The sequence below is a fragment of the Sparus aurata genome, chromosome 6 (genome assembly GCF_900880675.1).
Source record: "Sparus aurata chromosome 6, fSpaAur1.1, whole genome shotgun sequence".
Taxonomy (NCBI): Eukaryota; Metazoa; Chordata; class Actinopteri; order Spariformes; family Sparidae; genus Sparus; species Sparus aurata.
The window spans coordinates 36404402-36429011 of record NC_044192.1 but is presented as its reverse complement, the minus strand read 5'-3'; the positions used below and the strand labels follow the sequence as shown (position 1 = coordinate 36429011).

The window sequence follows — 24610 nt, the reverse complement described above, 5'->3', positions numbered from 1 at the left end:
GAGCCCCAAATCCCCACAACCCAGCCAAAAAGTAGCCAAAACTGGCCCAAAAAGAGGCCAAAAGGGGGCCAAAATTCACCCAGAACTAATTGTGGACTTCCAATATAGAGCCATAATTGCCCCAGAAGAGCCCCAAATCCCCTCCCCCCCCGCCCACCAGCCCCCACCCCTCCCCATGTCATAATTATTTACTGCTGCATTGGAAAAACAAATAAGAAGATTTAAATCATTTCATATTTTTTTATTAACTGCATGGCCCTGGGAATGCAGGCAACAAAAACAGACAACAGTTTTAAACATGTATTAAAACATATAACGGGCAAAATACAATAATCAATAAATGCCTCAATTTAATGTGCTCCTGGCTGGGTGCTGGCTGGGATGGGTCCTGGCTTGGTCCTCGCATCCTGGCGCTTCCTCCTCCCGCCGTCTCTATCCCCAGCCCAGTAAAACCACTTTTGGATAGCTTTGGAAATTTCACTGTCAGTGGCTGAAGAGCAGGCCGGGTTTCTTCTCACAGCGTCTAAAAGTGATAGCATATACAAAGACAAAATAAACAGACTTACTAAATCTACTATAACCTTGGTATGCTTCATTAAAAGCTTTAATACAGTTATTAAACTTACCCACTACCAATGCTTTTAGCTGAAGTCTTTCAAAGGCCAGCTTTCCCTTCACACCACACCAGGTTACTTTTAGAGCCAGATCATTAATCATGGCTCGTTTGAGGATGCCCCAAACTGTTTCCTTCACAGTTGCACCTCCAACAAGTCCAAGAGAGGTGACCTGAAAATAGTGAAAGAGAATTACTTGCATTGATTTACATTGAACTACCATTACATTACCCTACACCAGGGGTTTCAAACTCAAATACGCCATGGGCCAAAATTTTAAATTTGGTACAAGTCAAGGGCCAGACTGGTTCAATGTTTAAAAAGGATGGCTGCTCTCTCCAGCCGGTTCACCTGTAGCTCACCTACAGCTCCACAGAGGAGATGTCAGAGGAGCCTCTGCTGTTCCTCTGGATTTGGATTTTGGGCCCATGGGCCTTGAGTTTGACATATGTGCCCTACACAAATCAAAGGCAGTTTACCAGTTCCTTTTTCAGTCCAGGTAGAGACTGCAGGTCTCTTTCCAGGGCCATCAGCTGCTCGATATTGCAGAGGGGGAAGTAAGAATTGTGCCTTTCCATGTAAGTTGACCCATTTGTCGTCCTGTGCATTGCTGTATGAAGGTCTTGCACCATTCTTATGATGTTCTGCTGCTGCTCTATTATGATTTCTTGCTTCACGAGCAAGTCATGAAGCAAAGCTGAATATGAAAAAAAACAAGAGATAAGTTAGTTGTAATATCAAACATATGTCTGTCTGTCTGTTTCTGTTTATCTGTGTGTGTGCGTGTGTATGTCTTTCTGTGTCTCTCCGTCTGTTGGTCTCTCTCTGTCTGTGTGTCCGTCTATCTATCTATCTATCTAAGTAACAAGTGGAGTCTGGAAAAATGGTAATTCTTACATCCACACATCTGACTGCAGACAGCTGAATTTTTGAGGCGTTGCCTCGATGAGAGGTCATTCTGCCCCCAGATTGGAGCTGCCTGGGTTTCAGGGCACACCCTCACAGCCTGGCCTTGATGAACTGGGGTGTTTGCTGGCTGAGGCTCCATATAATTTGCCACCTCAATGGCCTGGCGAAGTGATGTCTCAAGGGGGGTGTTATCCTAGGCATGGGGGTATAAAAGATATTCAGTCATGATTTAAATCTTTAAATATGACTAATTTAGACATCTGAATTATTTCTCATTTCACATCTGAAAAATAACTGTAACACCAAGAACTGAAATTGAATGAAATTGAGATTTACACTTCTACCTGATATTCTGAAATCGTGGTAGATCTTGCATCTGATGAGCCCTGGGTGAGTGCAATGCACTCCGTTGCACCATTGGATGGGCGTATCATGTATCTTTGAAATGATTTGGGGGCTTTTGGAAGTGCCCTCTTTTTTGGGATGAAGGCATCCTCCTCACTTTCATAGCTATCCATGTACCTACTTGGCCTTTGGAGACAAACATGCAATAAATACAACAGAGGACAAAGAAGTAAGTTTAAACAAGGACACAGCTTACATTACATGTTTGAACATCAAAGTATGTGGCATGCCCATTGATTTGGCAAAGTAATAATTGACTGTGTATATCCAGTATTTCCTATTACTGTAACTAGGCTTCCCATAAAACAAGACATCAACAACCAACAATTTAACATGTATAAATTATCTCGAGATGCAAGGATATATGCAATAAATGGTAGAAAAGTGCAGTGCTGAGAAGTTGCAGTAACACTAAAACACTCAGATTTAGATTCTCATTTAGATTCACAAAATTCTTACTTGATCTTTCTTTTTGGTGGCCTTCCAGAGTCAGCCTCAGCATCTGACTGAAGATCAGTTTGCTGCTCTGCAAGTGGCAGCTTTCTTCTTGCCTCGTGATAATCAACTGTTTATAATATAGCTCAATTTAACATTATGTCATTACTTTATCACAAATCAGTTTATTACAGAAATATATTTACACATACTTGCTGTGAATAACACCCTCGCATTATACAGGGCCCAGGTGGGATCAGGTTTCTGCTGACTTTTGATGGCCCTCTGTACACCGTCTGTTTTGTAAGGGGGCCACTGGCAGACACCATCATTGACCCACAAGGCCGGCACCACCTCTACCTCCGACGTTTCCTCAAAACTGACGATATGATACATTTTCTCTGCAATTAAGAAAAAAAACTGTCATTAACCTGTGTAACCCCTGCTGGAGAAGGGGCACAAGTCTTCAGTAAATCTATCTCCTCACCTCCCTGTTGCCGTCAGGCACTGGTAAGGTGAAGCTTGGCACTGGTGACCCCAGCCATGTCAAAACCTGTGTGTCTCCAGATACACCTAGTGCTCCTCTTGGTGAACCCAGAGCCCTCCCTGATAACCAGGCTGAAGTGTAATCTTCTATGCACACCCGTGAGGATTACCATCATCTGGCGCTGCGTGTTCAGCTCCTCCAGATTCAGGATGGCTCGCCTCTGGGGCGCACCCTGGACTTTCTCACACTGCTTAATAACAAGCTCTCTTTCTCTGTCTACCAGCACTAGTTGATATCCAACTGCAGCATATGGTACAACAATAACTTCCTCTACTTCAACATCTCATAAACATAACACAAACACTAACTGTTGTAACACAGGGAACTGCTTATAAACTTTGTTGCAACACACATCACACCATCATCAGGGAGAAATTTTAAGAAAGAAAGATATTGATAGTTGAGGCCAGTATTCCCTTCTATGGTCATATCTACGTGTAGGAGAGTCCACCTCACAAAGAGCTTTGTCCCTTCTGCTCTGAAGTTTAATGTTTATTGAACTATATTGTACACCAAACTGTGAAAATGAATTTCCTCTGTGAGGAAAATAAACTACCTGTACTACTGAAACCTTGGGGTTTAACCCTCTCGTACTGTTGGGGATGTTTCTGTCCTCTAGGGGGCATTTTTCACTCATTATTAAAAAGAAAAAAAGAAATAAAAAATCTCATTATTTGGCCATAACTTTCACTGTATAACATGAAATGGGGTGATTTTGGTGATGAATCTTAATTTTATAATGGTCAAAAATACACTAGGGGAAAAAAATGTTAGGGACAAAAACATCCTCTAAAAACAACAGCTGTAAAAATGTATCAGATTGATATTTTTTCTTTCAATCAACCTCGGTCCTTTATCAGAACTATTAAATGTTTAGTTTTTTGCCAATTTCATAAAGGGTACCTGATTTTTGATCGGAGACCGGAGATTTTCTTAATGTGTTATCACAGTCTTGGATATGTCAGAAATTAGTAATAATAATAATAATAATAATAATAATAATAATAATAATTTTGATGCCTTATTTGTTTTTGTTTATTATCAGATTTTAACTTTTTTTACCTTAATTCATTAAGTAAATTGCAGTGGCATAGACTGCCATTATAACTGCCTGTTTTGATTGCACAATCATAACAGGATATAATCATGAGGGTCTCCCTCGTTGGAAAGAGGTAAAATTTGTCATTTTTACTGTCAATGTGTGTGTGTGTAAACTACAGACAACAAAAAAACAAAATAAAGGAATTTATGCATGCATAAATGCATGTGGCCTGCAGCTGGGTCACTGATCGTGAGAAGAGTAACGACTGACATGAGATACAGATCTACCTGTACAGAGACTGTAAGACTGACTCATCTGTACAGGTGGATCTGTCTGTTTCCCAGAAGTATAGGCTTGCTTTGCATGGGCCTAGAAAGTAGGTAAATGATGTCATCTTTACCTCTTTCCAACTCGGAGGACCACCGACACTGCAGAATGTATGATTATATCCTTTTATGATCGTGCAACATCAAAACATAATGGCAATCTATGGGACAAAAATGTCCCCTATCAGTAAATTCAGGCTTTTTTTTTTTTAACTATTCTTTGACATATCCAAGACTGTGATAACACGTAAAAAATCCCTGGTATATTAATCTGATACATTTCTACAGCCGTCGTTTTTAGAGGACGTTTCGTCCCTAACAGTACATCAGGGAGTTGGTTTTTTTTAACGATACCAGAGGGTTAAACAGATTAATCAAGGTGTAGTAGAGGGAAAACAACAAAGCTGCCCCTAGTCTCAAGTGGAATCCTAATGTATTTTCTCATATTACTGTCAAGCCTTGCACATTTTAAGTCTGATGACAGACCTGAAACAACAAGGATGCCAAAGTCAGAAGAGTCTGAAGGATATGTGAAAAAAATCTCCTTTTTGGTGTACTCCTTATACACTACATAATAAAACCCCTCATGCAGAAGTATATTTTGTACCAAAGCAACAGCACTGTTAATTCTAATGCAGTTGTCACTACATGAAGTCGTGATAGTCACACCATCAATCAATAAATACTTAAACTGTTTTACAGTGTCCATTAAATGAGGCACAGGTCCTTCTCTGTGCTGCCCCTTTGCTAAAGTTTTCTGTTTCTCAGTTATGGTTTCAGCACAGGTGCTGTCCATTTCTGAGACACGTCGGATTATCTGACTCAAAGGACTGTGTGGTTTCCTGACCATTTTCTTTAATTTATAGAGATAATTTTCAAAAGGAAATCCAGATATGAGATCTAAGTGACCATGAACCTTAACATCTTCACTGAGGTGGACTAAACCATGAATGTTGTACACAACAAACTGAGCACCGTATAGCTGACTGAAATGGTCCACAAATGAGCACAGTAAAGCCCTGGCAAAGTCATTCATCACTAAACATAATGATGGGCTAGCTAAAATGTGAATGGCAACTGAAAGCAGCATGAAGTTCTTGTAGACCTCCTCAGCCAAAACACCCTTTAAAACAACTGGACCTGTGTATAATAGAAACTGTCTCAGTTGCTTTCCACCTCAGTCTCTCTTTAAGTGCTCTTGGTTTCCTGGCAAACTCAGCTGGTATAAAGGCTTTCAAACTGATCAGTTTTTCCGATATGACACTGCACTGACCAGCAGATATGCGGCAACATAGAGGTCCAGCACTTCCCATCCATAGATCTAAAAGCCTGCGTACTACACCAAGACATTCCAAATGCATATAGTCATGAGGGAAACAGCTCACCATGCCAATATTCAATTCAGTAAAAGGTGAGTGCCCCACATGATGATCTTCATCACTACAGCATTTGAAAAGCTCGTCAGTCCTAGGGGCAGCATGCATATCTGGGAAAGTCATACGATGTAAAGACCTGACTGAATACATTTGTCGCATCCAGAATACCCTGTGTGAGACTTAATGGCTTTAATGTAAGATCTAGCTGGAGCATCACATATAACTGAACTCACTTTCACAAAAAAAGTCTTTGCACCAATGAGAAATCCATCTTTCAGCTGTTTAATCTCATTTACAAGAGCAACCAGGTACTCAGGCAAAGAAGTTGGTTTGGATACACCACAGAACAATGCAATCAGCACAGGTCTTTTCACACAGCCATGTTGTAACATGCCCAAGATGGGCCAGAACTGCACAGAGGAGCTTTTAAAAAGTGGTAGACCATCAATGTTCAGCTGTAATTTGAACATGTGTCCATCTTGGACTTTGCTTGACAGTTGCTCTAAAGTTTTCCTAAGTGCATTTATGACACCAAAATAGTGAAAAGAGCCACCTGCTAAATTTTCCACCACATAATGTGTCTTAGTTTTCAGCAAAGACCGACCATCCTTTGGGAGGCTAGGATGGTAAACCCTGAGAATGGACAGCAGCGCTGAAAGGGCAACTAAAGAGACACCAGTCTGATAACACAGATGCCAAGCTGGGATGAGAATACTTTTCATCATCAGAACTTTCATCAGTTCCCACTTCACTGCTGAAATATTCCTCCTCAGACATGCCCATATTATAATGTGAACTGTCAGCTGTACAGTGTGCCACATCATTGTCCTGAGCTAGCTCTATCCCAGAATTCCCAGGCATTTCAGTTTCCAAGGAGCTAAGCTTAAGATCAACTCTTTTCAGGGCCCTCTTACGAATGTTACACACATCACTGTATGCCATTTTGCACTGAAAACAAAAAAAGGAAAATAAAGGGAAAACATTATTAGTTTTATTGAAGGAAAAATTAACAAATTAAATAAATATGAATCCATGAACAATGCCAAAAACTATAGAAGATGTATTATCTGCTCAGCACATGTGCTCCTAAATATTTGAGAGAATTAAAAGCAATTTGGTAGCAAAATGAAAAATGTATAACACGTTTAACCCTTAAATAAAGATGAGGGTCAAACCTGACACATGTTTACATTTGAGAAGTAAAAAACATTCCTTACCATTAACAAATAATCAACATTGAAAATCAGAGGAATGATGTAGGCTACAGTATGCAATAATTAAAAGGACTACGAGGAGTTTTGGAAAGCGAAGTGTTTTCGCACTACATTTCCAATGAGCCTCCGCGCGCACGGTGAAATTCTTGGACACCTGTTATGCAGAGAAGTGCCTGCATGCCGCTCGCAGCATGAGGGGGATGCAGTATTCGGCAGAGCTGGTTTTGAACTTGCCAAGATATGCATCCCTGGCTGTTTAAGACAGATACACTGCTACATGTATGGAGTCCATGTTCATATAAATAAACACTCTTATGAGGTTAGAGAAATTGTAATTAAGAGTGTTTGCATATCTTGGCAAGTTCAACACCAGATCTGCCGAATACTGCATCCCCCTCACGCCGCGAGCGCCATGCAGATCCCGGCATGCAGGCTCTTCTCGGCATAACACCGGTGCAAGACGACAAGACAAGATTCATCCACATTTATATGAGACTCTTTTATAACAATCGTCGGGGGGGACGGACGCTTGTCACTGTCGGCCGGGGGGGAGATACGGTCGTTATCACCGTCAGCCAGGGGACAGAAGGACGGAAGCTCGTCACTGTCAGCCTGGGGGCGCGCTTCTTTAACGAGAAGACCGCAGCAGCCCACAAACACCCGCTTTAAAGCAGCTAACATGGCGCAGCGCTGCTGTTCCACTGTCTGGGGAGAATTTTGATGGTTGTTAACACGTTAGCTCGCAGTTCACCGGTCTCCAGCTGCTCTGGGCTCCAGAGACGGAGCAGAGATGCATGCAGTGGAAAAGAGTTTGATCCGAGTCGAAGCTAAACCAAAACAGAGACCGAATGGAGTGGAGAAATGAATGAGCAATGCCATATATGCTAGCTATCTGCGTTAGGAATTCGCTATCAGTTACACTTTCTATTCCTTCATATTAAGTTCTCTCTGTTATAACATTGATATTGTAATGTAATCGAATGGGCTGGGTCTGCCAGTTTTACAAGATTCTAGTTTGCTAACAGTTTGCTTATTAGCCACCACACAGTTAGCCTACAGTTACAGTTACAGTTACTTTAACAACCTTAAAGGAAAACGTCAACCTTATTGGGTATTTTGATGAGGCAATGACAGAAAATCAGAGCTTACAATTAACCTTTACTAAGTATACATTTATAATATTTTAAATTATACGTACCTCAGTGTTGATCCTGCTTTTAAAATGAAGTGGGGTTCTCTTCTGGGTAGAAATTCCCGCTGTTTGTCCAGTGTTTTGGCTTTACAGAAATATGCCAAAACACATCCAAAACACATCCATATATGGAATCAGATGTTGCCGCTCTTTACTCAATCTTCTGGCTTGCCATAAAAATGCCATACCATCCCTAATACTTGATCCCGCACTTTCCCCAGTCTTTTGGTTTACAAGACATATGCCATAACTCAGCCATATATTGCTGCCGCCTATGGACAACCTTAATCATACCACAGTTAACCCAAAAGGCTTTCTTAATGCCAAAAGGAAGCCAAAAATGCCAAATGAATGCCATAATACAGCCAAAATATTTGCTATCTGGGAGGCGTTTAATTCCCTCCTCACAAAAATCCGGGATGAAAATGTCACAAACTCCTCCAGCTTCTCTGTGAATTCTCTGGAAACGGAGAGGAACCAAAATGTCTGTAATGTTCTCTGATGATTATAAACGTTAATTACTCCTGATACGTTCAGTATACAGGTCGACACCAAACCACATGATGTGTTTTATAATGTTTTTATGTGTTTACAGCTGCTAATGTATGTAACGCTGTTACTGTGATGACACATGACAGTTAAATATTTAATCTGTCTATAATAACCACATCCTGACATGTAACTGAGATTTTTGATAATCTAAGTACTAATAATAACAATCATGACAAAAAATTAACAAAGACTGCAGATCAAGATAAGAAGCTTCAACTGGCAGTGAACAGCTCTCTTTTCTGTTAGCAGTGAAGTGATGTAGTCCATGACAGAACATTATAGAATATGATAATGTATAAAATAACATTTAATGGTTAAAAAAGTACAGTTGCAGTAGACTTCTATTACAAATATTATATTATATTATAATTAAACGCGTCAAGACAGATGTCACATTTACATGTCAGGGTGTGGTTATTATAGACACAGATTTAATATTCAAGTGTCATTTATCATCACCCCCCGACCCAAAATTGTTTTAAAAAAACACCACCACATCCATCCCCCGCACTTTTGAAAAGCTTGCTACACCTCTTGGCGCAGTGACTGTAGTTCGAGCGCAGCAATGACGACACCTCTAACTCATGAGCTGAGGGAAGTTGTACTTAAGTTGCGCATAATTTTGTAACGACTTCCTTCAATTAGGTTTCAGTTTGATAATCAAGTGGCTTAATATGAGAACCACGGGTCTATCAAATCCAGTGTAAATGTTATTATGGTACAGTCGACACCGACAAGTCTATTACAGAGCCTGATAGTTAATTAATGAGTGTTTCCTTTGTCAAAGTTTTGCACTGTTCAAGTTTTCAATTTGCAATGTTATGAAATTTAATTAATAATATTAAAATGTATTTCTAAATAATACTTTGGCCTCTTTTCTAAGCATATATTGGTATATAATACTGTTATCTCCATGAAAAGTACCGAAACAGATGTATATGCAACAAAAAGAGGCAATTTATTATTTGGCCGGTAAAAAATTTACTTGGCCGGTAGATTCTTTCATCTACCGGTCCCCTTGGCAGGTGAGCCAAAAAGTTAGTTTACAGCCCTGTTAGTAACGTTCAGTTATAGCTACTCTAGGAACCGTTGCTCTACAATGAACTGGCGACTTGTCCAGAGTGTAGCACGGCCAGATGGCAGCTAACGTAGGCTCCAGCCTGCGCCCCGTCAAAGGTAATGTTACAGACATTAAATTAATGAACAAGTAGGCTAATTGTTTCAGCCGCCCTCGGTAGTTTTACTCTCACCATTCTTAGAAAATAAGTTGTTGATGTCCTGGGCCCCTGCTCTGCTGCTCCTACTCCTGGCCTCCTTCTCAACTCTTCTCTGGTGTCCGGACTTGTGCTTTTTGGTGGGCATCCTAACCCTGCTGGAGTTCGCTCGCGCTCACTTAATTCCGATGAGGAAGAACTATGGGAAGAACGAACCGCGGTATGGACCAAACCATTTTTTAAGAAGGGGCCAAGGGGGTTATTGAAAAAATTAAAATTAAAATATTATATGACTTGTGGCTTTGTTTTAATTCGGATTCATTCGTATGAATATATATTAGTTCAGTGTATGCATAACCATTTTGTCATAGAGGCTACTGGGGGCTGTGTGTGGGCCCTATAGCGGGCTTTGGGCCCTTAGAATTGTCATCACCTTTCCCCCCTGTACGACGGCGCTGAATGTCACAAATCTCTCAACTCTCAGTATCGCTGTCTACACACCGACCGTCGTTACCTGTCAATCATCCGCTAGGTCCCTCCCACAACTTCCTGTTCCTCAACAACCAAACTTGCTGCTTGGACACTTTCGTGACAAAAGCCCGTTTTTACCGTTTCTTCCTGCACCAGACACAAAGCAAACGTGACGGCAATGTTCACGAAAAAGCGTTGCGGACATTATTTACCCAAAGTCCGGTTTTGGACGTGCCGGTGAGTCCGGTCCATCGCCTCGATCGGGAGGTGGGCTGTGTAGCTAGCGGATAGCAGCTAGCGGCTAGCAGCTAGCTACACATGAACATCCACAGATCTGATTCCACTTTGTTGTCCGCGCGTCTCCGGATCTCCTCAGACCCGAACAGACTCGATCCGGACTCTTTTAGTCTCATTAATCCACAACAGTCAGTTTAGATGCACAGAACAGAACAGGACCGAACCGCCGGCAAAATCCCGGTCCAGCACGCGCCGCTGCAGGTATAAAGGCAGGAACACACTGGCCCAACCGTTGGACGTCTGAAGCATTTAGAGAGACTCGGATGAGGTCGGGAACAAATATTTTTGGTGTATTCAGCTGCGTCGGAAGCTTTCGGAGCTGCACGGACGTTGTCGGATCCGACTGAGCATGCGAAGTCTGAAGGCCCCCACACACCGCCCAGACGTCCAACTGCCTTATCCGACCACTCTCCGACCACTCCGTTGCCTCTTGTCTGACCCGTTCGGCAGAAAAGTTGCATTTAACACACCGCTTCGACGTGCTGCCTACGCCACAGTAGCGTGTACGTTCTGCGCTTGCGCGAGATGCAATAAGCGGGTGGCGCTTGTGTTGTGAGTTGTAAACGAGAACCTTATGCATGCAACTCTTTTTACTTTCGATCAAAACGAAACTTAACTATTTCCGATAAAAAACAGCTGCATACTAAACATGCAGCGAGGCATTACCAAACTTACACAAATTTATTCGTCCTGAACGGACGTAACAACTAGTCTGGTGCCACTACTGCAAAACATGAAAACGGGGAATGACGGAACGGAGTGCATAGAAAAACAAAGCGCACACAGTATTCCGTCCCTCCCACACACCGCGGTGATTCGCTAGCACACCGCCAATCAGAACGGCCATTCAGCTGGCACACAACCAATCAGAGGATCCAATGGCTCAGACGTCCGACGGCCCTCCTCCTCAGACTTCGCATGCTCAGTCGGATCCGACAACGTCCGCGCGGCTCCGAAAGCTTCCGACAGAGCCGAACACACCAAACATATATGTTCCCGACCTCGTCCGAGTCTCTCCAAACGCTTCAGACGTCCAACGGTTGGGCTGGTGTGTTCCTGCCTTGAGGAGGTGGGCTGTCGGACGTCTGAGCCATTGGATTCTCTGATTGGTTGTGTGCCAGCTGAATGGCCGTTCTGATTGGCGGTGTGCTAGCGAATCAGCGTGGTGTGTGGGAGGGGCGGAATACTGTGTGCGCTTTGTTTTTCTATGCACTCCGTTCCATCATTCCCCGTTTTCATGTTTTGCAGTACTGGCACCAGACTAGTTGTTATGTCCGTTCAGGACGAATTAATTTGTGTTCGTTTGATAATGCCTTGCTGCATGTTTAGTATGCAGCTGTTTTTATCGGAAATAGTTAAGTTTCGTTTTGATCGAAAGTAAAGAGAGTTGCATGCACAAGCCTCTCGTTTACAACTCACAACACAAGCGCCACCCGCTTATTGCATCTTGCGCAAGCGCAGAACGTACACGCTACTGTGGAGCTGGCAGCACGTCGAAGTGGTGTGTTCAACGCCGCTTTTCTGCCGAACGGGTCAGACAAGAGGCAACGGAGTGGTCGGAGAGTGGTCGGATAAGGCAGTTGGACGTCTGGGCGGTGTGTGGGGGCCTTTAGTCTGCTTGTTTCTTAAGGTGGGGGGGGGTCGTGGTGGGTTCTGCAGTGATTGGCTCTGGTGCGCGCGTGGCTACGGTGTGCAGTGATTGGTTCTGGTGCGCACGTGACTGTGGTGTAACATTATCCACCATGGATGTATAAAGAGAATGGTATCCTATCCACTGGTATCCACCTGTCGTCTCTTCTTGGTCCCACAATGCAGCGCGGTTCAAGCACGATTCAAGTTTTACAGTAATTAGTTGTGTTACCACAGAGGATGGTTTGAATACAGTATTTTACTGTGAAATAATACAGTAAAATTTAGTCAAATCCTGGTATCAGTTTTTTTCACAGTAACTGTACTTGATTTCACAGAAAATTCAAATATTGTCAAATATTACAGTCAAATACTGTTAAATTCTGGTAACATTTTACAGTGTAGTGAGGGCACCAGCTTAGCCTGTGGTCAGGAAAGTTCATAGTTTTAGTTCTCAGAAGAATTGGCCTACTTCTGCTTAAGTTAGAAAGCATCTATAATGCCTCAGTGAAATGCATTGCTGCTCTAGTTGAAGACCTTCATTTCATTTCATCTTCAGCTACTTTGTATGCTGTGAGAAATATCATTGATTCTACATTAAAGTCAAATAAATGCACTGTTGACCAGGCCATTATAGCTGATTTGGCAGAACAGTTGTGCAACTCACATCCGATTAGTACAGCACTTGGAGCTGCTGGCCCACTTGGTACTGCTTTTAAGAGAAGAAGATATTTCAAGGAGCTTTTCAGAAGTGTTGATCCTGTTGAATATATTCTTGATCCACTGAAAAACAAGACATTTCAATATGTGCCTATTCTTGAGACTTTGCAGGAAGTCTTGAAGAACAAAGACATTGCAGAGGGACTATTGTCAAGACATTTGAACGGAACTGGATACATCGAGTCCATCTTTGATGATAAAATTTACAAGAAAAATTACTTTTTTGCATCAGAGAAAAGCAGACTCTCTATAATCCTTTATGTTGATGACTTTGAAGGGTGTAACCCACTAGGAACCTCGAGGAAAAAACACAAAGTAACCGCAGTTTATTGGGTTTTGGCAAATGTGTCTTCTAAGTTGCGGTCTGTATTAAGCTCAATTCACCTAGCTTTACTTTGCAAAGCTGTTGATGTCAAACAGTTTAAATACAAAGCAGTTTTAGAACCACTCTTGGCAGATCTTGCCACTCTAGAACAGGAGGGCGTTTACATTTCCTGGGTGGGAAAAAAGATTAAAGGGACTGTACTTTGTGTTGTGGCGGATAATCTAGGTGCACATTCATTAAGTGGACTTGTTGAAAGTTTCACAGGGCCATACTTCTGTAGATTTTGTCTTGGACATTCTTCAGAGTACCAAAACCAAGAAGTGCGTACTAGAGTATTTCCACCACGGACAAAGACAGACCATAGTTTGCATTTGCAAGCTTTGAGTGACAATCCTAATCTAACGCATTGCTTTGGTGTAAAACAGCCATGTCCATTGACTGAGAAATTGAGTCATTTTCATTTTGTCTCTGGGTACCCACCGGATGTACTACATGACCTTTTTGAAGGTGTAGTCCCAAGAGAACTGGCATTGTTAATTCAGGTTTTAACCAAAAGGAAGTACTTTAATTTGACTGTACTAAATGAGTTAATAACACGTTTTCATTATAAGGGCACAGACAAAGCTAACAGCCCTCAAGCAATTCCTCAGAACTCAAAGAAGAACTAAAGGGGGGAATGCCCATGAAAACTGGGCTTTAATAAGGCTTTTGCCACTTATTGTCGGTTCAAGGGTACCAGAAGGTGATTCTGCCTGGCAGGTTCTTTTAACATTAAAAGACATTGTTGAATTGGTTGTTTCACCAGTTCACACAGTAGAAACTATTGCATTCCTGGACTTTAAGATATCTGAACATCGTGACAGATTCTTGCAAGCTTTTCCTGAAGAGAAACTGATACCCAAACACCACTTTCTGGAACATTACCCTACACTGATTGAACACTTTGGGCCTTTGGTTGGTGTATGGACAATGTGCTTTGAAGCCAAACACAGCTTTTTTTAAACAAGTTGAGAGGCACACCAAGAACTTCAAGAATGTGTTGCTGACCCTTTCAACGAGACACCAAATGATGATGGCATACCAGATGCACACAGATGAAGGACAACAATATCCGAAGTGCCACTAGATGTGCTACATTCAGACTTACAAGAAGCTTTAAGAGAGAAATCACCACTTCTGTCTACTGTGCAGATGGCAAACACTGTCACCTTCCATGGAACTAAGTATGGTGTTGGGATGATCTTGTCTTTTGGCTCTACTGGTGGACTGCCTGACTTTGCAGAGATAAGTCAGATAGCAATTTCGGACAACTGTGTGCATTTTATAGTAAAGTTACTTGCTGCCTGGTATGAAGAGCATCTAAGATCATTTCAACTGGAGGACACTGGAAAAATTGCTTTGTTGGAGCTTCAGAAACTTGGTGATGTGTACCCCTTGCCTGCATACACTGTGGGAGGAAAACGCTTGGTCACTCAAACATCACATCTGCTCTTCCTTTTAGGTAATTTAATTATTCTAATGCCATAACCATAACATATTACCCCAACTGACAGCATCTCTTAAGTATAACCATCTATTAACAGCACATTTATAGTTAGATATTTTGTTTCAATAGTTATTTGTTTGTTGAATAATACAATAAAACAAACAATTTTAACAGTAAATTGGGTGAGGGTTAGGATATAATTGCATAATTGATGCCAATTTGCCACCCCCAATTTTTGCTCGTGCCATTGATGATGAAAATGATTTTTACATTAAATGTTTTGTCACCCAACATGCATAAACACAGCATGTTAGAGGTCTGTGTACATTATAGATATTATAGAGTTTAGAATAGCTTGAGAAATGGTAAATAAATGCCTTGTAAACATATACCAAAGTAAAAAAAAAACTGCTCAAAGCTTGCACTTTAACAGTGCAGGAGAAATTTTAACCATTAAAAAGCACAACTTACAGCTGCTTAATGACAACTTAAATGAGGAAACAATATATTCAGCTTCAGTTGCAGAAAAAAATCATTTTTACTTTTGATTAGTTATGAATAAAAAAAAACCTTTATTATAAACCTCAGAGTCTGATTTATAGAAACCATAATTGATTTATTTTAGTTCATGTAGTTTTTCTTGTGTGCAAATGTTTAAGCCATTGTTTCTTTTATTGACTTGTCCCTCTGTATGAGCCCACTTCATTTGGTAACTGAATTTCCACTTGCCCTTTACTGTTTCAATCTGTTTTCTAATTTATTTTAGTTATTATTGCAAATATTTTTTTATGTCAACAGCAACATAACCTTTTTTACTGTAGGTTTACTTGCTATCAATTTAATATTTCGAGTTATTTCTGGTCTTCTGTTTGTGATGCTACTGAACTTGTCTTTTCACAGTCTTGTGAGGAACACAGAGATGGAAGCAAAACTCAGAATATTGATTGATGACCAAATTGAGAAGTTGATCCTTCCATCAGGCATCCCATCCACTGTGGAGGAGCTGCAAACTGTTGTGAAGGAGACTTTTAGTGTTTCTGAAGAGTTCTGTCTTCAATATCTTGACCCAGAATTTGAGGATTTCTTTACTCTCAGAAGAACGGACCAAATCAAACAGAAGGATACAATAAAGATTGTCAAGTCGTCCTCGGTCATTCTCAACTTGTTTCCAGTTGATGAAAGTTTGAGCAGTTCCTTTGGCCAGACGACTACTGACTGTGATTCTGCATCAATTGCTGAGTCTTTTACTGGATCATCTTCATCACAGGACACCATTATCTTGCAGCGGCACAGTAACACAGAACGCTATCAGCCATGGCCAAAATTGTTTCCAATTCCCCAGTTTGCTTATGAAACTGAAATGTACATTGCAAGAGCCATGGAAGAATTCAAGAGGAGCGGAACTCTCCTGACTACCTCAAAGATCAAGGCAGATGTACTTGAGAAGCTAGCTGAAGCTATATATGCATATGTGACAGATGGAATAATGCGCTTTACCAGCAGTTCAGCTGAAGTAGCATAACTAAGCTCTCATATCTTAGCACTTGAGCATTTTTAGGTTATGTGACACTTTATGTTTATAATGGTTACTATCAGTTGCAGCAGTTGAAGAACAGTATTTTTGTGTTTTCTTGTGTTATATTCAAAATGTCATTCATTCACCAGTAGTAGTACCAGTGGGATCCAGCAGAGGGAGTGTAGCCCTTTTGAGTAACAGGAAGTAACACCTCGCTTCCTCCCTTCAGTCATTACACACATGATCTGAGGAAAAGTCGTGTCTGTTCATCCTTGACTCAAATACTCCCTTTTCATGTATGAGTTCCTCATAACAGCATAAATATAGAAAAACCGACACACTACAACACTAGTCGCATCGTCTTTCCATAGCCATGAGGTACTACTGTTTCAGACGACGTATGGTAGCGTTAGCATTAGCATTACACGAGGCGAACGTGGCTAGCTAAATCGTCGTCAGGCAAACAACTCCATAACTTCACAATGCTAGAACATACTGTGTAGCTGATGGTTTCCTGAGCACATACATACGTTCACCCAACACAATAGTTAATATTTATGTTGTTGAAATGTTATTGAGTGTACTACTGTAAATTGTGAGTTGCAATATGTTAATTGGTGTATTTGAAGTAAGCCATGGTACAGTATAGTTGTGAAATACTGTCACGTTTTCACTGGTATTAAAGTTGGTTAATTAATGTAAGTGCTAGGTGGCATAATAGATGTTGTGATGTACATTTACTACGGTAATATCCCAGTATAGTTGTGTTTCAGTTCTGTAGATATTCAGTAGGAGAATTGTACGCTTTGTTACACTGGCATTTGTATGAATTGTATGTGGTTACTTTGATAATTCAGTCATTACACACATGATCTGAGGAAAAGTCGTGTCTGTTCATCCTTGACTCAAATACTCCCTTTTCAGGGCGTTTACACATATACTGCCTATCCATCCAGTGCTCAAATAAGCGATGTTGCTGAGGCTCTCGTCACAAAATTCCCATGTCTCAAGGAACCTGGCTCGTACTCTGGATTCTACGGCTGGCAAGAAAGCATAAAATACAAGATGGCCAATTATCGAACCAAACTTTGTGGCTATGGTCAGATGCCTTCATGTCTCGTTCTGTCCCTCCATCATCTGCGCGTGCACACCTTACGTTTCACTGATGCTGGAAATATTCAACACACTCCTCTGCAGAAATACGGAGTTGCAGGAGAAGACGTTCATTTGGTCACAATGGCAGAGAAAATGCAGCCAGCCTTACTTGTAACAGCTCACCCTGCAAAAAAGGCAAGGAAAAGAAAGCCTGAGGCAGAAAAGGCTGCCAGGAAAAAGGCTCTGGATAAAGAAAGAAGTCGGACTGAGTCAACATCGGTTAGGCGTTTGAGCGGTGGAGACAACTGGGGCATGTGAAGGGCTTGAAAAGTTATGCAGAGGTTGCTCTCTTTCTGTTGGGCAGATTATTTGTTTTGTTTGAGGGGGATTTGTTATTTTCATGAAATACGTAAGGTTTGCCAACTTGGCTATGTTTGTAACTCCTATTAGCCCAATGCTAACGTTAGCTTCTTAGTGCGTTGTTTATAGCCAAGAGAATGGCTAATGAGTCGGCCCAATTTCCGAGAAGGGTCTAGCTGTAGCCGCAGCCAAGCCAGAGCCGCTATAAACCACGCCCCCTACAAAACACGCCCATATGACACTACGGTGGCTGTGGAGGCCCAGAGCACAAAGGAAACAAAGCAATAACCAGATCATTTTTAACAACTTTAACGGTTGATTCACAACATTAAATGCTTTTCAATGCAAACAATGTGCTTGAAACAATAAATATATACAAAAATAGAAAGTTAAGTAATAAAAGATTGGGATAAAAGATTAATCTGATAAAAGATCATGTAGGACTGCTAAATCTGGTGCACGCATCTTTTAATTTTTTATATAAGTGACTAATGTATGTGCACAAGTTTATTTTAAACTCAATAAAATAAAATATTTACAATAATAATAGTAATTAGTAGTAGTCATTTCGATTAAAATAGGTTGTTTCCACTGGCCGTTTTTCTAAAAGCCACACTGTCACAGAGCTTGGCCTACTACATCAGATGCCATAAATATCACTCTAAGGTGATGATTTCTTATGGGTTAACAGAAAAGACTACTGGCCCTTTGACACAAATAAAATGTATTTATGTATTTATAAATATGACCATACACAGGTCTTTAAAATATGTACCTCAAAACACAAAAGTTGAGACAAATGAATTAGCCAGCAACAACTTTTATTGGTAATAAAATTAAACATTATCATTTCACAGACTATTTTTTAATTCATCCTACATACATACTAAAGCCTCTTCAAAAACTCCTCAGAGTCCAGAGCTCTTCTGAGTTTTTTCAGCATATTTTTCTAGTTGCTGTAGGGCCTCCTTGATCATGTTTTTTGTCATGTAATGAACCAACAGCCATTTCTCACTGATGAGACAAAATGGAAGAAAATAGTGATTAGTAAAAGGAAATTCACATGGAGAGGCTGTCATAAACACTGTAAAAAACAATACTTATAGGTATTAGCACTCTCCTTATGTATATAGCATACCTCAAGTCATACTGCAGTCCACATTTATACTGTCAATGGAAAATGCAATGGACAGCTGAAAGGGCGTGGACTGTTGCCTGTGTCATGAGGTCAACAAAAGGACATCTTTCATTTAGACATTTAAGTTGTCTGTCATGTTGCAGTTAACAAGATATTAACCATAAGTTAAAGACTGACAATAATAACAATTATACAAAATATGTTAATATAATAAATAAAAAAGTTTCATAATTTACCTCTGGCAGAAGCACATCCATAACAAATGCCACGTGATTGTGACATCTGGTTGTCTGTGCTTCAACCAGGCTTGTCAAGAAGCCCAGCACTCTGATTACCCTGCCATTTGATGTTGCCCAGGAGGATATAACTTTTCATGCGATGACCGCCTGTAAATATATATATTTCTTAGGAGAATGCTCAAAATAAATGTACAAACACTAAGCTAACAGAAAATGTTTCACTTAAATCATTCATTTAACATGTTTTGACCAAAATTAGTTACACTATGTGACTTAAATTCCATTTTCAAACTCACTTCAAGATGTTGTAGTAGACCATATCCTGAGTGATGAACATTACTTGAAGGTCACTAGTGACTCTTCTATGGTGTTCAGCTTGCTGAGCCCTTTCCTAAAATTTGATCAAACAGCATTCAGATGTTAAACGTAATTATTCTGGTTAAGTATATTAAATAAGATTTGTTGTTTGTTGATCCTTTGCATGTCCTTACCACAAGCCTGTCGAAAGATGCGTCTTCACTCAGGATCCCAACGTCTCTGGTTGTGGTGACCACATCATGTTAGTCCATGCTGTCATTATAGTCCTTAATCAAGACACACAAAGTCATGACTTAGTGCACAGCTGTAAACACTGGATATGTTGTTCTCTTGCGATAATCTTCACTCACATTAACATGCTCTCTGGGTGGAAAGCTGTAAGGTAAAAATCCTCCAACTTTATGTAATGAGCTATGACGCGTCTAGGTGGAAAAGGGGGAAAAGCCATGCAATAACCAATGGGGATGTCTCGTTCTGCTGTCGTCCCTCGGTCAGGTCGGTCCGAGAGAAACATCCGCGTAACTTGGTTCCTACCAAACATTCGTTCAGAGATGGCGCTGGAAACCTTGATTACGGTCATTACTCGTCACCTCTCTGATGTGTCTGCAGCTGAGCATTGTGATGCATGTCTCTCACCCCAGCTGGGAGAGTTATCATACCGTAAATTACCAAATAATAGCCGGGGCGTTTATTTTGGGCAAAAATCTGGGATGAAAATGTCACAAACTTCGCCAGCTTCTCGGCGAATTCTCTGGCATGTTTCTGCAAGTGAAGTTGTTACGGAGGAGGAAACGATTCAGCTAACCAGCACTTGCAGCAAACTCCTCATCTCTGCTGTCACTCACGGTGGCGTACATTTGTTCCGCCATCGCCCTGATCATCATGCGGGACACTCTCTCGTGGCGTGCCCGTTTGCTGATCACCGATTCCCGCATGTTTATCTCAAGCTCCTCGCTGGCCTTCTTCCTCCCTCCACCAGGCAGCCTGGCCCTGTTGCTGTCCTCCTCGGACAGACGCTGAAGCTCAGTTTGATTTTTTCGCCAATCTCTCGCTCTCTTGGGGTCGACAGAGAAACGATAGGCGCAGCAGAAATAAATTAATCAATGAATAAAAATAAAATAAAAAACGGCCTTCAATCAGCCCACCGGGAAAAATCCCGGTACTCCCGATGGCCAGTCCACCCCTGCAATAGCAGTTTCTTAAGTGGCTGTGCGTGTGTCCAAGCGTGCGTGCGCGTGTGCGCACGCGCGTAGTGCGTTATCAAGTAACTGTTCATCAAGTAACTTTCAGTGATCAACGATGTCGGTAAATGGATGGGCTGTGCTACAGCAGTAGTTGCGTGGTGGTGTTTAACGCGAGTGGCGTGCGGGCCCTTTAAATTTAGAAGCAAGAACGAATAGGGTGACTAAGCGACTTAGGTGGAGTGGACAAGGCGGACAAGGCGGATTTTCCTCTTTGTGCGCTTTTGGTCTGAACACACAGTTAGAACGGCCGGAGAAAGTGACTCTGGCCGCAATCAGGCATTTGTGCAAAACTGCAGAAAATCTGCAGAAAAAGTGTGGGTGTTGAACCCTCTCACCGGGAAAAGTGTGGGTGTTAAAACACACACATCCCCACGGGTGCGACGCCCCTGGTTGAAATGAAATCAGCGGTGACGACTAGTTGTTTTGGTAGCGGCTAAATTAGCATGTCGCGATAGTTTGTACGGGGGATCACGTCTGCACCGAGTAGATGCACAGAGGGTTGAACCAACGCTTGTCCGGTCTGCTAACAACAAGGTTTCTTTTGCCAGTTACTGTGATTACACACAAGTTGTTTAAAGGTCCCATATTATGCAAAATACACCTTAGAGCGGTTTTCTATCAATAATATGCATCCCCGGCCTGTCTACAATCACCCCTGGTATGAAAAAAGTTCATCCTCTTCCTTTTTTGCTTTCTCCGCCTTTAGAAAATGTGTGCTTATACAGGCCAGTTGAAGATAGTCTGTCGGTGACGTCACCAACAGATTAGACGCGTCCCCCTAGGTTGGTGGCACCGCCCCAGATGAAGGTTTGCCACACCCGAAGGAATTATCAAAACGGTGCCATTTTTTTCCGCTCGGTTAGAAAATGGCGAATGTACGACCGGTGTTTCGGATTAACACGCGTCTATGTTAACTGGTGACCGTGAGCCGAATGCTTCTGTGGTCGCCGTAGCTACAACAGATGTTGAAAACGGGAAGAGAAAACGTAGCTGTCCTCTGATCTGCCTCTTTGTTCAGGTTTTCTCTGTGCAAAACATACCTGATACGTGTTTGGGCTCCTGTTTGATTAAACGTGTCTAACCCTCTGTCGCTGTATCAAAGTTGCTGGTTGTTACGGAAGACGTTGTAAACAGGAAAGGGGAGAGTTGCTCTTTCTGTGAATGTGTATCTCTAATAAACCTTTATTAAAAACACCTACTCGTGTCTTCTCCCTGTTTGGGTAAACATGCATCACATAGAGAAACTATGTAACCCTTGTAAACAAAAATAAATAAATAAAAGAATTACGGGACTTGAACTCACATTCACTGAGGGAAAAAAAACACCAGCACGATAATCAATTCACTTTGCCGATCACGCAGGTGACTCGCGGTATCACCTATTTCTCTCCTCACAGCGGACACACGGCCACCTCTGGGTCGCAGGAGGAGGCCAGATCAACTTGTGACCGCAGTGTCTGTTCACCGCGTCTGTATGTGACTTGCAGACCCCTCGGTGCAGAGCCGAGCAGTTCCCAAACGACTTGTATGTGTCAGGTGAACTGTTGTTTTGCAAAGAAGCAGACCTGAGAAATCATAATTAAAGTTGTAATGTGAGAGAGTTAGCCACCTGTCCGATTCATATTATCGGCATATCACCAAAGTGACTGTTAACTGCTGCTAACAGTAGCTGCTGTTAGCTAGGTAGCCCTGTTAGCCACAGCCCTCTTAGCTGACTCTGCCTGGGCTGGGAGCTCAGAGGACAGGGGGAGGGTTGGTGTTTTCACTGTTTCACTATTCTCATTTCGTGGGTCATCTTTGCTAATTTTTTGAATATTTACAACTTAAATTCAGAACAATTTTGGTATGCAAACATTTACTGGATCTGCCTGAGAGCTGACCATATGTATTTATTCAATGAAACCAAAATTAAACCCATAAAAACACAAATTATACTACTGTATGTAGACAGTATGAAATCAGATGTTTTTGATGCACTTTAGTGTACTCCACGGTACAGTATTGAGGAAATGTGTTTGTCACCTCAATAAATTTAAGGTAATTTCTATTTAATTTGTGTACATCTTGTCATTTACATTAAAGAAACACTGTTTTAGTAGTAAAATAAGAGTAAAAGGTTTAAAAAAAACTGGATTCCCCAAATTTAAATGGAAAAAACGGAATTTCCAAAAATTAAAACGGAAAAAACGGAAGTTGGGAAAAAATAAAATGGAAATTGGGAAAAAATAAAACGGATTTTATAGGGCCCTAAGTTAACATAGACGCGTGTTAATCCAAAACACCGGGATTGCCCTGTTGTTGGTGTATAAATCAACAGAAGTGCCTATATTCTGTCCCAGCTACAGAACAACAGAAGAGACAGTGGTCGTGTTTCATTTTTAATGACAACGTGCCGGCTGCGGTTCGTGTTAGCTTGTATGTGTGTGCTAACCACCTCACGTCGGACTGCTTCAGTAACGAGAGTCAATACAAAGCTGGCTTTGCCTCGACACTGACCCTCCTAAAAGGATCAGTCCCAACCATACGGGACCCAGCAACTGCACCCGAGCCAGCGATAAGTGTCGTGTTGATAGCATTTACAGTTGCCGACGAGTGTGGTGAAGTCAGCTTGAAACTGGCTAACTAGTTAGCTCCGCTTCGGTCCGCTATACAATGGCGTTCGAAGCGAGTTTAATGTTAATAATATTACGAGGGAGCTTTGTTGTCACAGTAGAAAGTCTGGAAACGTGTGCAGACTGGAGACAGAGACGTTTCGAACAGTGTATAACAGTTTGGAGACTGTGTTGGAGACAAACACAGCTATTAGCCATTAGCTACATGGCAGTAGCTGTAACAACACATACAAACTAATATTATTCAGCCAAACTAACCATTCTGAAACGTCCTGCTGCAGCCGCAGAGTCTGTACTTCTTCCGGAGCCTCTACTTCTGGGTCCGGTTCTGGGTCAAACTGGTTCGGTTGAACGAAAAAATCTCCGCAAGCCATAGTGTTACATCCACCGTAAACATTAGCGCATGCTACCTTTAGCATAAGGGGCTTCCCCTCCTTGAGAGTGACGTAGCAGGCAAGGCTCCCCAAGTAGGCGTTGACAGACGCAGCTCATTAGCATTTAAAGGTGCAGGCACAGAAACAGAGTGCTGTGAACAGAGCTCAGCAGAGCGACTTTTAGACAGCTGGAGTTCAGGACCATGGATGTGTTTGGGGCAATACATATCGAATACAGATTTGTTGGACCTCTGACAGCTGTGTGAAATTGATGAAAAACAGTATAATATGGGACCTTTAATGTTCACAATGTATCATTTTTCATGGGAAAAATGAGGTGCGTCCCCGGGACACATGGATAGTGAGTTTAGTGCGTCCTTTCAGATTTTAATGCGTCAGGGATGCAGGACGCGTACCTAGCAACATCACTGTGGTTATACCCAAAATATGTACATATTGAGTCACAGGAGACATTGCTGAACTCTCTGATGTCTTTTCTATTTCTGTAGAGTCAAAAGGGCGCCAGAGCAAGAGACAAAATTGATACCGTCTGCTCTCCTCCAGAAATTTAATCTCAAATTAACATTGCGGCTTACTGGGGGAGTTGCTGGAGTGCTTGTCGCTCTGGGGCTTCTACAGGCAAAAAATATATGTCCTACATCTGAAATAAGACCACCAGCTGAAGGCCAACACGATTTCCTGCATGTCTATGTATATATTGTCTATGTGGAGTTAAAGATGTAGGATCTAAATCAAGCTGAAGAGTATTTTTTCTCCAGTTTTTCCAGCTGCTCTCCACTGTAGCAATGATGTCACGTACTCTAGCTCATGCAAAACACACCCATTTATAAAATCAGAAGACAAGCTAAAATTCCTTAAAATTAAAACTGTGATGATTTCAAAACTGTAAAAGATTTTTAAAAACTGAATATATTTCCAATAGTTCAAGGTCTTCTGACT

The 24610-nt window shown here is 41.6% G+C and overlaps 1 protein-coding gene and 1 long non-coding RNA gene across 2 annotated transcripts; both read right to left on the bottom strand.

The window, feature by feature from the left end:
- Nucleotides 1–261: 261 nt before the first annotated feature.
- On the bottom strand, nucleotides 262–3838 carry LOC115583515 (uncharacterized). Its single transcript, XM_030420459.1, has 7 exons — nucleotides 2576–3838; nucleotides 2388–2493; nucleotides 1868–2054; nucleotides 1512–1716; nucleotides 1094–1311; nucleotides 627–786; nucleotides 262–523 (listed from the first exon to the last, which is right to left on the bottom strand). The coding sequence occupies exons 1-7, from the start codon at nucleotides 2757–2759 to the stop codon at nucleotides 351–353; spliced, it is 1233 nt and encodes a 410-aa protein (XP_030276319.1). The 5' UTR covers nucleotides 2760–3838; the 3' UTR covers nucleotides 262–350.
- A 14691-nt stretch (nucleotides 3839–18529) lies between these two features.
- On the bottom strand, nucleotides 18530–20004 carry LOC115583526 (uncharacterized). Its single transcript, XR_003984376.1, has 6 exons — nucleotides 19771–20004; nucleotides 19594–19686; nucleotides 19399–19493; nucleotides 19100–19249; nucleotides 18864–18940; nucleotides 18530–18739 (listed from the first exon to the last, which is right to left on the bottom strand). It is a non-coding gene; the product is annotated as an uncharacterized LOC115583526 (long non-coding RNA).
- Nucleotides 20005–24610: the final 4606 nt, after the last annotated feature.

What these genes read in the sequence shown, in the direction of transcription:
- LOC115583515 (XM_030420459.1), bottom strand. Translation starts at nt 2,759, where the DNA reads ATGTATCATATCGTCAGTTTTGAGGAAACGTCGGAGGTAGAGGTGGTG. An exon ending in CCACCAAAAAGAAAGATCAA is followed by an intron (nt 2,055 to 2,387) that starts GTAAGAATTTTG and finishes TTGTCTCCAAAG; the next exon opens with GCCAAGTAGGTACATGGATA. An exon ending in GCTAAAAGCATTGGTAGTGG is followed by an intron (nt 524 to 626) that starts GTAAGTTTAATA and finishes TATCACTTTTAG; the next exon opens with ACGCTGTGAGAAGAAACCCG.